Source organism: Argopecten irradians, chromosome 8 (assembly GCF_041381155.1).
Source record: "Argopecten irradians isolate NY chromosome 8, Ai_NY, whole genome shotgun sequence".
Classification (NCBI taxonomy): domain Eukaryota; kingdom Metazoa; phylum Mollusca; class Bivalvia; order Pectinida; family Pectinidae; genus Argopecten; species Argopecten irradians.
Genome location: NC_091141.1, coordinates 41,593,421 through 41,607,191, shown reverse-complemented (window position 1 = coordinate 41,607,191; position 13,771 = coordinate 41,593,421). Strand labels below are relative to the sequence as shown.

The 13,771-nt window shown below is 36.6% G+C and overlaps 1 protein-coding gene across 1 annotated transcript; it reads right to left on the bottom strand.

The window, feature by feature from the left end:
• Positions 1-762: 762 nt before the first annotated feature.
• Positions 763-9,291, bottom strand: LOC138330392 (branched-chain-amino-acid aminotransferase, cytosolic-like). The gene is made up of 10 exons (XM_069277984.1): positions 9,032-9,291; positions 7,175-7,369; positions 6,575-6,685; positions 6,224-6,352; positions 5,816-5,976; positions 3,755-3,897; positions 2,948-3,033; positions 2,589-2,657; positions 1,790-1,927; positions 763-1,329 (listed from the first exon to the last, which is right to left on the bottom strand). Exons 1-10 carry the CDS (start codon positions 9,164-9,166, stop codon positions 1,288-1,290), a joined length of 1,209 nt encoding a protein of 402 aa, XP_069134085.1. The 5' UTR covers positions 9,167-9,291; the 3' UTR covers positions 763-1,287.
• Between the last annotated feature and the right edge of the window lie 4,480 nt (positions 9,292-13,771).

Sequence of the window (13,771 nt, the reverse complement as noted above, 5' to 3'; positions counted from 1 at the left end):
GTGAGCCAAAGCTTAGCTGCGAAATTGTTGCGGTCTTAAATGTACATTAAAACTGGACTGTAAATCGCGAAACGAAAATAACTTGGAAAGTTCAGAGTACGAGAGATACGAAATCATGTTAATATCTAGCAACTCTTCATTCAATCTCGTGTGCCCCTCGGAGAGGCTACCCAAACCGGAGTAACCTCCCCTCATTACTGTGAAATTTACATAGACGTTGATGTAATTTGTTAGCAAATATACACAAATTGATATCCGCCATTTCGTACCATACAGTAGTCTAAGGGTATCCTTCATAAGGTTGGTTTTTTTTTACTTCATGTCACCACCATCATTCAATAAAATCATGACCAGGGAGTTCTCGTTGCGTTTTTTCTAATTTTCCTGCGTTTGGCGTAGGTTTACTTTAAAAAAGATTGATTTTTGTACTTGTTGTAGAATTATAAGTGGTGTGTTCGGCATGGAAAATCATTTTAAGGATGAAAACTAAGGCGTTTGAAAATTCAAAGGACCAAATGTTGTTGAATTTGGTAAAAGTGTTGAAATGTTGTATTCCTGAACAATTGATGTTGGTTTCTGCCTTGATATCGAATAGTATGCGTTTTTGTGGGTATATGCAATAATATTAAAGGACACGTGATAACAGAAAAGATCAAATTACTTTGCTGATTTCTTGGTCGTTAAGACTGCCAAGCAGCTTTGATATAACTATATACAGCTTGTCGATTTCAATTTTTTTAAAATATAATAAAGTAACAAAAATAACGTTTGAGAACATTTTTATTGAAAAATAAACAACTTTCGTCAAAATAAATATACATATAATATCAACAACAACAAAAATCAAAATGAATTAAATGCAATTACATGTAAACGAAACCTCATGTACAGTCTTTGATTCAATATACAATGAATCACATTTTAAATTGTTTTTTCTAAAACACAAATCCCTATGTGGTTATATCAAATATTAAATCACAACACTAACTTTCTTCCGGAGACACGAATCACAAATTCAAAAATGAAGCTGGTTATTTAATTAAAACAAGCTTTCTTAAGTACTAGTATCCACTTTACTATTGAGATTACGTTGCTGCAGTGAATCGGCGTGCTTTGATTAGAAAGTCATGTAGACTATACAGATCATTCCCTTCCTTGAACTAGCGTATGTCCACGTGATGAAACGTCACGACAGGAAGTGACGTTGGTTTTACGCCGACGGGAACAGAAAGACCGCCTGTAAACTGTGCAGCTACCTTGGAAACTGACCACGTGACTTTGTTGCGATCAATCGACCTCCACTGCCCACTCGCTCTGGAGCTCGCCATACTGCGAAAATAAATTATAATCTTAAACTGTATATTCAAAACAATAAACTACATTGATCCTTATTGAACATAAATGAGATTTTATCAATATATCAATCATACTGTATCACAATATGAAAGTGTAAAATCCTTATTTCAGACAAATGACGTTTTTACATGGTCATCAAGGGGTGTTCCCATATCTTACTGTAACTAAATGGAAAACAAAGAAACGAAGATTTTCATTTCCAAATAAGGACCTGTTTGCCTTGAGCAACGTCATTATATTTGAAGTTGACGCATTTATGATTTCTGTCTTTTCACCTTTTTTTATAACCCACAGTTACCAAAGCTAAACTCGCCTTTCTTTTTTTTTGTTAATATCTTTTTTAACATTATACTGACATCATCGAATCGTAACAATAAAAGTTAATCAAAAACAAGAGCATATTAACTGGGTAACAACATGTCTTAAAACCTACCTGTATAGCGGTCAGTTGTTTGAACATTCTTGTGGCTAGTTTTTGTTCCTTAGAGACGGTATACCACTGGTCACAGTACTTGATTTGACCAACTGGACAAATGGATACCGCTGTCCCTGACCCAAACATCTCTATCACCTGGAAGAGAGATCGTGGTTTTCATTAAAATACAGACAATCACGTCAAATTATACCATAACTAGGGCAAAAATATAAACAATAGTTCAAAGAGAGATCTTGGTATCCACCAAAGAATCATCTATGCCAGACAATGAAAAAATGGATCTTTTTCTCATCTTTTTTCTCAGTTTCAAATATTGAATGCACATACAGACACTTTTCATTAACTTTGCTCCAAATAGAAAGCTTATCAGACTCAGTCACTTCAACGGTCAGATTAAATATGGTCACTATCTGCCATGTTGTGCTTGGATTGGTTCAAAATGAATATGCAGAGCTCAGGACCAAGAAGAACCGACAAGATGATTTGAGGAAGCTAGACTTCTTCTGCACTTTCAGAGAAAGTGACAAAATTCAAGATGGCTGCTCTGTCATATTTCCTTTTCATGTATAAAGTGCAATTGCCAATATAAAGGGATAAAGATAAATATGATGTTATAGAAAAAAATCGTCGCCTGTCTCACGAATGAAAACTTTTAAACAGTTTGTAGAAGCTACGGTGTCTGACAGTAACAGGGCGCTTTAACCTGTGACAGTTTATCCAATAGTCATCCCTATGTCCCCATTGTTAAGGACATCACTTTCTCCCAGATATATTGGGTTTATATGTAACTACTTACTCTGTTTTCTTCTATCCCTCTTATTAGTTCCAACATCGTAATGGATCGCTCTGTCACCTTAAATTCCCCCTTTGAACAAAAAATATAAAATTTGATGTACCTTTGACAATGTATTTTTTACTTAAGTTGATAATAATATATCATGGATTTTAAACTATATAAGGAGAATTGATGACAGGTCGCACCAAAAAGGTAGAAAAACTGACACGAAGGAAATATCTCAAGTACATGTAACAAGTGTCGTAATTGACACACGGGTCCAAACTTAGTCTCCTTAATGACCCTTTCAACTGAAATCACGGGAGAAAATGTCCACAGAGGGGATATTTGTAGTTTCATTGCACTATTGAGGTACTTACCCATTGATTCGCCAGGTCTAATACAGATTGGCGAGTAACGCCTGGTAAAATGATTCCATTCAATGGCGCTGTGACTAGTTCCTTCTCTGTAAAGTAAAGCATAATTTTAACTTAGTGAATTAGATATGGACACATTTAACTACATGATAATGGGGGAAAAGTAAACAAAGAAATTCACTTCTTCTGCATCAAACAACAAAAAAGTCAAATATCATTCCGACAACGTGGAATATTTGTAATGAACATTAATTGATAAAAATTTTTTTATTGAATATGATTTTATTTTATTTTTAATTTTAATTTCCACAAAACACATTATTCATACAAAGTATTACGAAAGACCATAGATGCCAAATTGGATACAAATAAATGCATTTTCATTTGCGAATAAACGCAATGCTTTTGGGAATAAACTCAATAATATTGGGAATAAACACAAAGGTTTTGTGAAGAAAAAAATCACACACACACACACACACACACACACACACAATAACGCTCTCTAAGTGCAGTATGCTAGAGAAGATTTAGAGTAGGACAAATGATATACAGTATAGCCCGCTATTTTCGCGATTTTGTGGGACACTGCTGTAATCGCAAAGATTTGATCCGCGAAATATTGAGAGTTGGTTGTCTGCTCATATATACTATGGAAGCCAGGTCGCGAAAATTTAAAACGGCTTAAGCTTAATTTTTGTAGTTTTTATTTAAAAACACGAAAATTGTATCCGCTTATACGGCATTTGTTCCATTAGAATTCATTTAAAATATGAACTAACATTCAAGGATGGCAGCTATGAGACCTACCTCCATCAGTGTTTATCCAGTATAGGAACAGATTCATGGTGCCAGCCTCTGTGATCTCCTGCTCGTCACCATGTAACCATAGCACCTGTTGACACCCTGCTTCTAGCGCGGCCTTCTGGACGTGTATCGTTGGAGCGTAGTTTCTGAAACATGCACAACATTTCAATGATATATACGTGACAATTTTCCCGTGCTTTTTTTAACACCAACAAAATTTTAAAGTCAAAACGGTGAAAATAAAGTATTAGCTTCCCAAAAAGCTAAGTGAGCTACGCGAAAGCTTAACTAACCATTTGTATGGAAATTAAACTAGGGTATGATAATATTGCTGATCATCCACGGGGATACCATAATGGTACAAAACATGCGTTCTTTGTTGTGAAACGTAGTAAAAGAAGTCACGTGCTTATACCTCATTCATGCCATTGGTCGAAATTATGGGTAACTAGTAATAACAAGATTGTGTTTACTTTGACTTTGATTTCTCTGATCTGCTATTTAGTATACTTAATTTGGCCTTTTGATAGAAAATTGTTTTCTTTGTGTTATATTTATCTGCTCTGAAACCTAAAGCAGACAAATATAAATTTATAATTTTACGAATTAAGCCGGGAGAAGCCGATCATCGCTGATCCTAGATTAGACGGTTAGACCGATTGAATTTGTCAATCCGCATTATATCATTTATAGATAAAACGTAGAAATGGCGGTTTTATAACTCATTTCAGTCCATTATCTACAATAAAAGAGTACATATGTGGAAGTCAAAATGATATGCATGCAATATTAATAATATTTTGGAGTCAAAATATTTTCCATGAAATCAATGTTTCCGAAAAATGGCAAGCAAACTATCACTATATTTGGATGTAAACAGACAATCACGTGGTCACTAGTTACCCATAAAACAATTGTATATTCCGGCCAATGGCATGAATGAGGTATAAGCACGTGACTTGTTTTACACTACAATTTTACTACAAAAAATAGATGGAAACACGTTACACTGGTTTCCCAATGTGTAGTGTGTACCTGTACTGTTACCTTGTATGTTATATTTGTAATATTAAAATACAGTACAAGTACACACTACACATTGGGAAACCAGTTTAAAATGTTTGCATCTATCTTTGTAGTAAAAACGTAGTAAAACACGTGCTAATACCTCATTCATGCCATTGGCCGAAATATAAAATTGCCTTATAGGTGATCACGTGATTGTCTGTTTACTTCCAAATATAGTGATAGATTGCTTGCCATTTTTCGGAAAAATTGATTTATTGCAAAATATTTAGACTCCAAAATATTAATAATATTACATGCATATAATTTTGACTTCCACATTTCTACTGTTTTACTATAGAAAATGGACTGAAATGAGTTATAAAACCGTCATTTCTACGTTTTATCTCTAAATGATATTACGAGGATTGACAGATTCCATCGGTCTAACCGTCTTATCTAGGATCAGCGAAGATCGACTACTCCCGTCTTAATTCGTAAAATACTAAATTTATATTTACCTGCTTTAGGTTTCAGAACAGATAAACTGTAAATATAACACACACAAAATTCAGATCTCTGTCAAAATGCCAAATTATATATACTAAATACACGGTCAGAGAAATCAAAGTCAAAGTAAACACATCTTGTGATTACTAGTTACCCATAATTTCGACCAATGGCATGAATGAGGTATAAGCACGTGACTTGTTTTACTACAAAGAACGCGTGTTTTGTACCGTCATGGTTCTCCGCGGATCGTGGTTTCGTTTCCAACATTTGAAATTGCTAAGCAATACAAGTACAATGTAATAGCTTCAGAAAAAGCTAAATGGGCTACGCGGAACCTTAACCCTTTGATTGGAAAGAATATTGAAATTAAACAATGATATCAGAGATTTAAATATAATTACTTCATGCATTTAAATCTCTGATGATATACATGTAATGATATTGCTTAGCAATTTCAATTGTTATATAAATTTATATGCATAAAGCAAGAAACAAAAATGAAAGAAAATAAACAACAACAAAAACCACCAGTGGTGTGATACTTACGATCCCATTTTGTACATGCCCGAGCCCCCGGGCCAAGCTCTGACGTATTTGGGGTCCGCCAGGAGAGAGACAGGCTTCATTCCAGTCTTGAAGTATGGGCCTACCGGTCCGCTGATGACGTAGAGCATACACGATGCTGGTTTATCTATCCCCAAGGCAGGCTGTGTAATGGAGAGGTTTATGTACTTATCTACTTAGAAAAAAATCTACATCTTAAGTACAGATGGTTGTCTTTTTCTAGCAGTTTTTGCATTCAAAGTTTTCAAAATTATTAGATAACTAAATATAACGTAGCTTTCCGCTGCTTTTACATTGTAAAAAAAGTTCAGAAAATTTGCACGTGAAGAAAAGTATGAATTTATTCCACAATAACTGTGATTATAAAAAAATAACTTGTGTTATACGTACCTCTGTACCAATCATCGTTGGCCGTAGGTAGGTGGAATAAGGCATATCCGGTGAAGCTTTAGGTATCCAGGACTTGTCGAGACTCACCAGTTTCTTCACACAACCCAGGAGTTCCTCAGGCTCAAACGTCTGTCAAAAGTACACAAGTAAAAATGATAGCAACCATTAAATTTGAATCCATTGATTGCAAATACATTTATAATACGCTGGTATCTACATGTAAGCTGCACCAAAAGTAGGTAAGTAACTCAATGATTTAAGCACTGAGCTCAATCTTGTTTGAGTGGGATAAGATTGTCCTTTCAGCAAATTTCTTGTTCATTATTTGATTTGATTGTGTTATTTACTTACCGGTAGCCCCGCTCTCTCAGCAGATTTGACCATTCTCTCCATGTTATTCATTGGTCGAAATAATCTGACCTTGTCATCGTAACCGCGGAACGCCTTCATCCCTTCAAATACCTAAATAAATAAACATAAATAAATAAATAATAAATGATAATAAAAGATAAATAAATAAAACGTGTGCTGTCATGTCTTTATACCCATTTCTCCCCTTAAGTAGCATAAATAGGAGATATCTCTATAGATTAGGTAAGCTATCGATATAATGATATTGAACAAAATCAGTGATACTTATAAATCTTTGACAAAATAAAAGCGAAAAAATATTACGTTTTTAATTCTATTTTTTCTTTTTGTTCGTAGAGCACAGTAATTTTGTCTTTGCGCTTGACCATAGAAACAGTTTATTTAATGTAAAGCTTATATTGTCGATGATGCAACTCCATAACACATGTTAAGACATGATGCAATCTTTCCCAGTGTGCATTGCGGTATTGCGTCAGCTAGGATGTCCCGTGGATATCGAACAACAGACCCCTGGGGGACAAGCCATGTTCTGTTGGGGCCTGGTTTCTCCTCATTCAAACCCCTGTCTGATATAAATACCTGTGTACAGTACTGTAGCGTTTTAGCTGCCGGGTGTAACGAGAGATTCTTTAGGGGCGATATGACCGGCGTTGACCACTGGCCTTCCCATTCTATGGTCAGCATGTGGTCCGAAAAGGCAGTGCCAAAGCTGAGGGTATCCTTGGCCGGTTTGGGTTGAGGCCGGCGGGTTCGATACACCATCGTATCACGTGCCTACAAGGTTGAAGTATAGGATACATGTATTGGTATATAATAATGTGCATGGTGTTGCATAATTTCATAATGAAGGACAATGTCTGCATACCGTGATGTTGTAAGTTCCAGTTTCGGGACTCATAAAAAACGGTCTGTCTGAATGTTAGTCCAGGTCATCACCGGGGATTTGTCCATAATCTAGTACAATATCCACGGTTATTATATAATTAGTCGTTTTTGATGGTTTATTTAAGGTTGTACATTGTTAAAGTGGAAGAAAGACCAACTACCCTGAGAAAAACCATCGAGCAGCGGTCGGTACCTGGCAACTGCCCCCATACGAGATTCAAAGTCACGACCCAACAGAAACTCGTAATTATTTCGCGTGAATTGTAGCCAACAAATACTCAAAAACGAATTTGAAGTTAGCTAATGTCATTAAGTAATCAAATTGGCGACTGGTATATGTAAATGTTTTTTTTTTAAATTATATTTTAGTAGACCGTGGTTTGCATTTCACAAGTAGTTTGGAATTTGCAACAAGGAATATCATGTGTAGCAGTACTTGTCAAAAACATAATTTAATCCGGTTGTATAGGTTTATTTGTATGTGCGTTTAAAATACATATTTTTGCCATCGGGTGCCTGTGTGACCAACGGTTGTTGAACAAGTTTTAAGCGATAGGTGTTAAAGCTTGGACATTGGAAATAATGCACTGCAACGAAACATATCAGGGAATGTTAATCCCTACAGGACAGGTAGATATCACAGATTACAGCCTAATTACAGTTAACAAATAATTAGGCTAATCACAGGTAACACATTTTGATTTACACAAATAGCTACAGGCATGCGATGGTGTCAATATACAGTATCACAAAGGATAATGAAAAAACAACAAAGAATATAGATCAATATTATTCTGCTAGACATGACCGTCATTTTTTAAATCTTGATTATAGGGATGTCTTTTTGTTGAAATTTATCAATTATTGTCAGATTCAGTGTTTATAAGCGAAACACCATTTCTGAGCCAGATATATGTAATATTGGGGATATTGATCGATGTTATTGCGTACTGTTGTTTTTTCCGTTATATATATATTGGTATAATCCTATTGAGATTTCTTAGAACACAAGCCTTATAGGAAATGCATGTACATACGTGTATATACATTGTATACACAATGTGGTTTACATTACATTATTTACTTTACCAGTATATTTTATAGCTTTACAATTAAAAATTATTTTCGTATAAGGAAGTACATTTTATATGAAAATTGTTATCCTTTTACATGTAAATCCCCGGGATTCTTGATTTATAAAGTGACAAGTTGTTTTAAGTACTAGACCTACAGTTTTTATATCGATATTCTTCCCGTGGATTATACACTCATGATCACATCGTATCTTATAAGCTAGCCCTATTGAAAGTCAGTGCGGCGCAACTGCTCTTAAAGCATCACTTATGGGTTAATTGTATATCCTGTTTCATACAGAATTATTACGCGAGAGAAAAAAAACCATATGATATATATATATACACTATACATAGTCGGTGCGTTTCGTCCTCAAAGTAATTTTGTACTTATTTTTGATACAAGCATATGGCTGAGAGAAAAGTACTGTAATCATTGCCGGAGTCTGTTATTGATTGAAAAATAAACAACACTTACTTGGAATGAACGTCCGTCCAGTATTTCGTCATCTTGTTGGCTATGTTTTGTTTGCGTTCCAATACAGCGAGAAGCAACTGAAAACTGGTTTAGTTTCCTTACTGAAACTAAAACAGATTTTCTGACTGTTTCCATTTTCAAGTTATTCTCCTGTTGTAGTAAATAATTACTAAAAAGTGGATCTTTCGATGTAACGACGGTTAGGCCGTGACTGATATATTACGAAAGTGCTGTGCGGGTTGTTTACAACTAACACGCGTGTAAAAGCTTATATATGTGTATACCTACCCGAATTTCATAATCACATTGCGGCGAGCGTTTTCATTGGATTAAATCTGACACACCTCCAGTTTAATATCACGTGACCTGACACACCTCCAACCACGTGACCGATGGTATTTGGCTTATCATCCGCGTCACGGAGAGTATTTACGGACGCTACAAAATTTTCCATTCACTTATCATTATCGACATGTGTGCAAGTTACACATGTACATATAGATTTAACATCCTTTCTGTGTGTACACAATACACAGGCCTAGTGTATTTCCACTTCGTGAATTTAGTAATGTACAATATACATTTATAATTCATGGAATATTATACGGTAGAATACATGTATTTAGTAGTTTGAGTAAAATAAAATTCCAGCCATGACAAACATGTATGTCTAAATATACATCATGAACTCGCCTACGTATACGTAACTAGTTTACATATAAAACATAAATGTAGATCTACGTCCTGGCTGTAGTCTATAGTCGGATAATGTGATGGAAGGTTTGTACAAATTGTCCTCTCCCGTGAAAACAAGATACTGTTTATACGAATACGGTATAATGTAATATAAAATATCTTGGATTTTTCCAAGAATGTATATCTTTGGTCTTTTGTTAGATTTCAACAGTAGGACCATATTAGTGGGGACATTATATAAGACTAGCTCATATATACTAACTAGTGATATATCTTTAATTTTATGACTCAAAAACATGTTTCATATTTCTTGTAACCTCCATTTGGAAAACTTATAAACCTTATAAAATAACCAAAATTTTATGTCATGGAGTTTTTAATAGTTTAAGTTTTACAGTTGTTTTCTGACTTAAGAGCATTCAGAATGTAAGTGAATACACCAAGTGCCTCATTTGAGGCCCTATGACACAAGTGATGGAAGGCCAACTTACATCTCGTTTGGATCTTCCCCAAGTAAAATATTTTATTAGTTTAATTCCTGTCACTTAAAATTAACCAAAATAGATGAAAAATTGATTTAAATTATATCTATACATGTTGCTAGGCTACCTATCATTGTATAATAACCTATGTCACAAGATGTCCGACGGGATATCCGGGTCACACGTACTAGGTAAAACTCGCTAAAGTTCCTAGAGCTTAATCAATCAAATATAGGCACTTTTATTACATAAAGATCATCGTATTCTGTATTAAATAAACCAAATCATCAAATATAGATGGTGTTATTAAAGAATACATGAAGTTTGATTAATATTTTAAAGCTATTGTTATCAAAACACAATTTGAATTTTTATGACAAGCCTAACAAAACTTTTTGTTTTTGCTTTTGTTTGGATATTTACACGCACTAAGATAGCTCGTTACGTTTGGGGAAATTCATGTCATCTTGTTCCAACGGGTATCGTTTTCTTGCCTATTTCATGTAGATTTCATTTACAAAGCAAAAATGGTGTTTAAAACCACGGATGATGGTATGATTGTGTTAACGATATCCAGCACTATTCTGAGATTGTGTTGGGAGTGGTGAAGGAACGGAGAGATTTATGACATAATTGACACTTGCTACAGTCACAGTACGTGGACAAAAGTTCTTGGATACCTCATCTTTCTTTCCAAGTTCAGTAAGAATATTGTACTAAACCGGTTGATGCTCTTTTCCTCCTTTTCGTTAGGTGGGAAACATCCCTCAGCTTTCCTCCAACATTCCTGGTAACACTCCTTTCTTCCACACAATTAACCTTTATCATTTGTAGTAACTTCCTCAACAGCCGTTGGCACGTCTTGTAAACCCCGCAAGGAATTCCATTAGGGCCAGGTGCAGATCCTGATCTTGTCTTCTTACACACTTCGGACACTTCCTTCCATGAGTTTTTCACATTCATGGGTATTCTGGCTTCTTCTACTCTTGGGCTCTTGCCAAATATTGCATCACATTTGGGACCATGATGCGTCTACCACAAATATCCTTCCACTTCCTCTTTTGAACAATGGAGTCCATCCGATATTTTGTCTCTAACAGCTCTTTAGTGAATTTAAAATGACGTTTTGCCAAGATGAAGTTAACTTGAAGCTGCAAGACGAAGAAATCCCAACACTAGTCAACAATCCAATCAAATGATCAGAGAAAGTGATTTAAAAACGATCAAGTGAATCCTAATTTTTAGAATTTGTTGATGATGTTTCCAAAAATTAAGATTTCGGTTAACAAACTGATGTACTTATCATGGATTTCAGTAAAGCCTTTGATAAGGTTAGTCACCATCTCCTGGTCCATAAGCTACATCAGTATGGTATCCAAGGTAAGACCAATACATGGATCAAAAACTTCCTTATTGGCAGATCACAAACTGTTGTACTAGATGGTGAATCATCTGACACTGTACCTGTTAAGTCTGGCGTACCTCAAGGGTCAGTCCTAGGACCCAGCCTATTTTTATTCTTCATAAATGATATTACTGACGGTATCTCCTCCTGTCAGGCTTTTTGCAGACGATACGATAATGTATTTAACAGTTACATCCACTAGTGATGCCATCGCTCTGCAAAAAGTTCTAGACATTCTCGCCAGTTGGGAAAGCAGATGGAGAATGGCGTTTCATCCTGATAAGTGCCAAGTTCTGTCCATACATAAATCCTGCTATCCCATACTGCATCATTACCAGCTTCACGGCCAGGTGCTTAAGCATGTAGACCAGGCTAAGTACTTGGGCGTCACGATTACCTCCGACTTGAAGGGGGGGGGGGCACATGTTGGGGTAACATTACTAACTGTGCGAACAGTTCCCTTGGTTTTCTGAGGCGTAACTTGAAAATCTTCTCCACCAAGATCAAGGAAAAGGCCTACTTAGCCCTGGTCCGACCGAAGCTGGAATACGCCAGTTCAGAATGGGACCCACATTTAAAAAAAGACATAGATCAGATTGAGATGGTGCAGCGCCGGGCCGCCAGATTTGTAACCAGTCGCCACAGGAAAACATCCAGTGTTGGCAACATGCTGGACCATTTGCAATGGCGCAGCCTGGCGGACCGACGCTGCGATTCTCGTCTGACAACCATGTTTAAAATAGATAAACAGACAGCCATCCGCACATCAGACCTAAAACCACTCAATCGACTGTCCAGACACTCTCATCCACTCTTTTTCCAAACTTTCTCCTGTAAAACCTCCACACGTAAAGAATCTTGTTTTCCCACGCACCATATCCAACTGGAATTCTCTCCCTCCCGAATTAGCAACAAGTGCTACCCTCTCCTCCTTCAAGACTGGACTATCAAAATACAAATATAATTAATCTTTCACACACAAGCCTTGCCACACCCAACTTGCACAATCCTCATTCTGTTGAAGTAGGCAAGAACACGGTAGAACTAAAACTAGATTTGATAATCACCGTCAGACAACAAATCGATCATGGATGAAAAAGGCGGACGGAAACGGACTACCAGGGAAGTACAAAGCTTGGATTTACCAAGACGAGGTTTGCCAAGGCTGATGTGGCTGTTGCTGATCTACGAGGTCCCAATGACGAAAGTTGAGGGATCGGAGAGAGCAGCAAGTAGTCATGACATAGCGGGATTCCTTAATGCAAAAGTCAGCGGAGCAGTTGTCCATACAAGGACAGAAAGAAAGTGGCCAGTATAAACATCTGTAAAATAGGCTGAAACTATGTTGGAACTACGGAATGTGGTTAGAAACACTTGCAGCGGAAGGCAAGGACTAGGGTTGTGAAACTTTGAACAGTGGAAGAACACGTCAATGCCAGAGAGGCACAGGATGGTTCAGAACGAAGGCAGGTGGATAAAGGAAGTCATGAGGAAGTCAAAAGCTGTTTAGCTTGGAAAGCAAAGGATGTGGATGAAGTGGGACTATCTTGGTCATAAGTGTGAAAGAAGAACCAGTACAGGATAGCATTCCTGTAAAGAGCGGTGTACGACACACTACCATTTCCATCAAATCTTGTGGAGACTTATTGACGATCCAGGTTGTCCGCTCTGTGGGAGCCAGTGATCAATGGCTTACATCTTGTCAGGGTGTCAGATATCGTACACTTAGGGACGTTACAGATGGCATCTCGATAGGGTCCTACGCAAGCTGGCAATTATTGCAGAGAATGAAAAGAGAAGGAAGCACTACGCCCAAAGTCAACATCAGAAAATCTAAAGACTTTTGTACATGTTTTCAAGATGGCAGCTGTGAGAGCCATTTTGGATATCACATCGAATCGAAATATGATAACACTTGGTCCCGACTAACCTTACTTCGACTAACCATGTCAGGATCATTTCAGGCAAGATTCAGCCAAATCACACTGGTCGAACTTGAGAAAATATTCATAATGTGTTTTCAAGATGGCCACAAAGTCAACCACAATGAACTATCATTCATTCATCAAATTAACTGCTCATCCATTACAAGACAGAGCCTTCGGATTTGCTATGATTCAGTCATTGGTTGTCGGCACATTGAGTCAACAGTTGGAA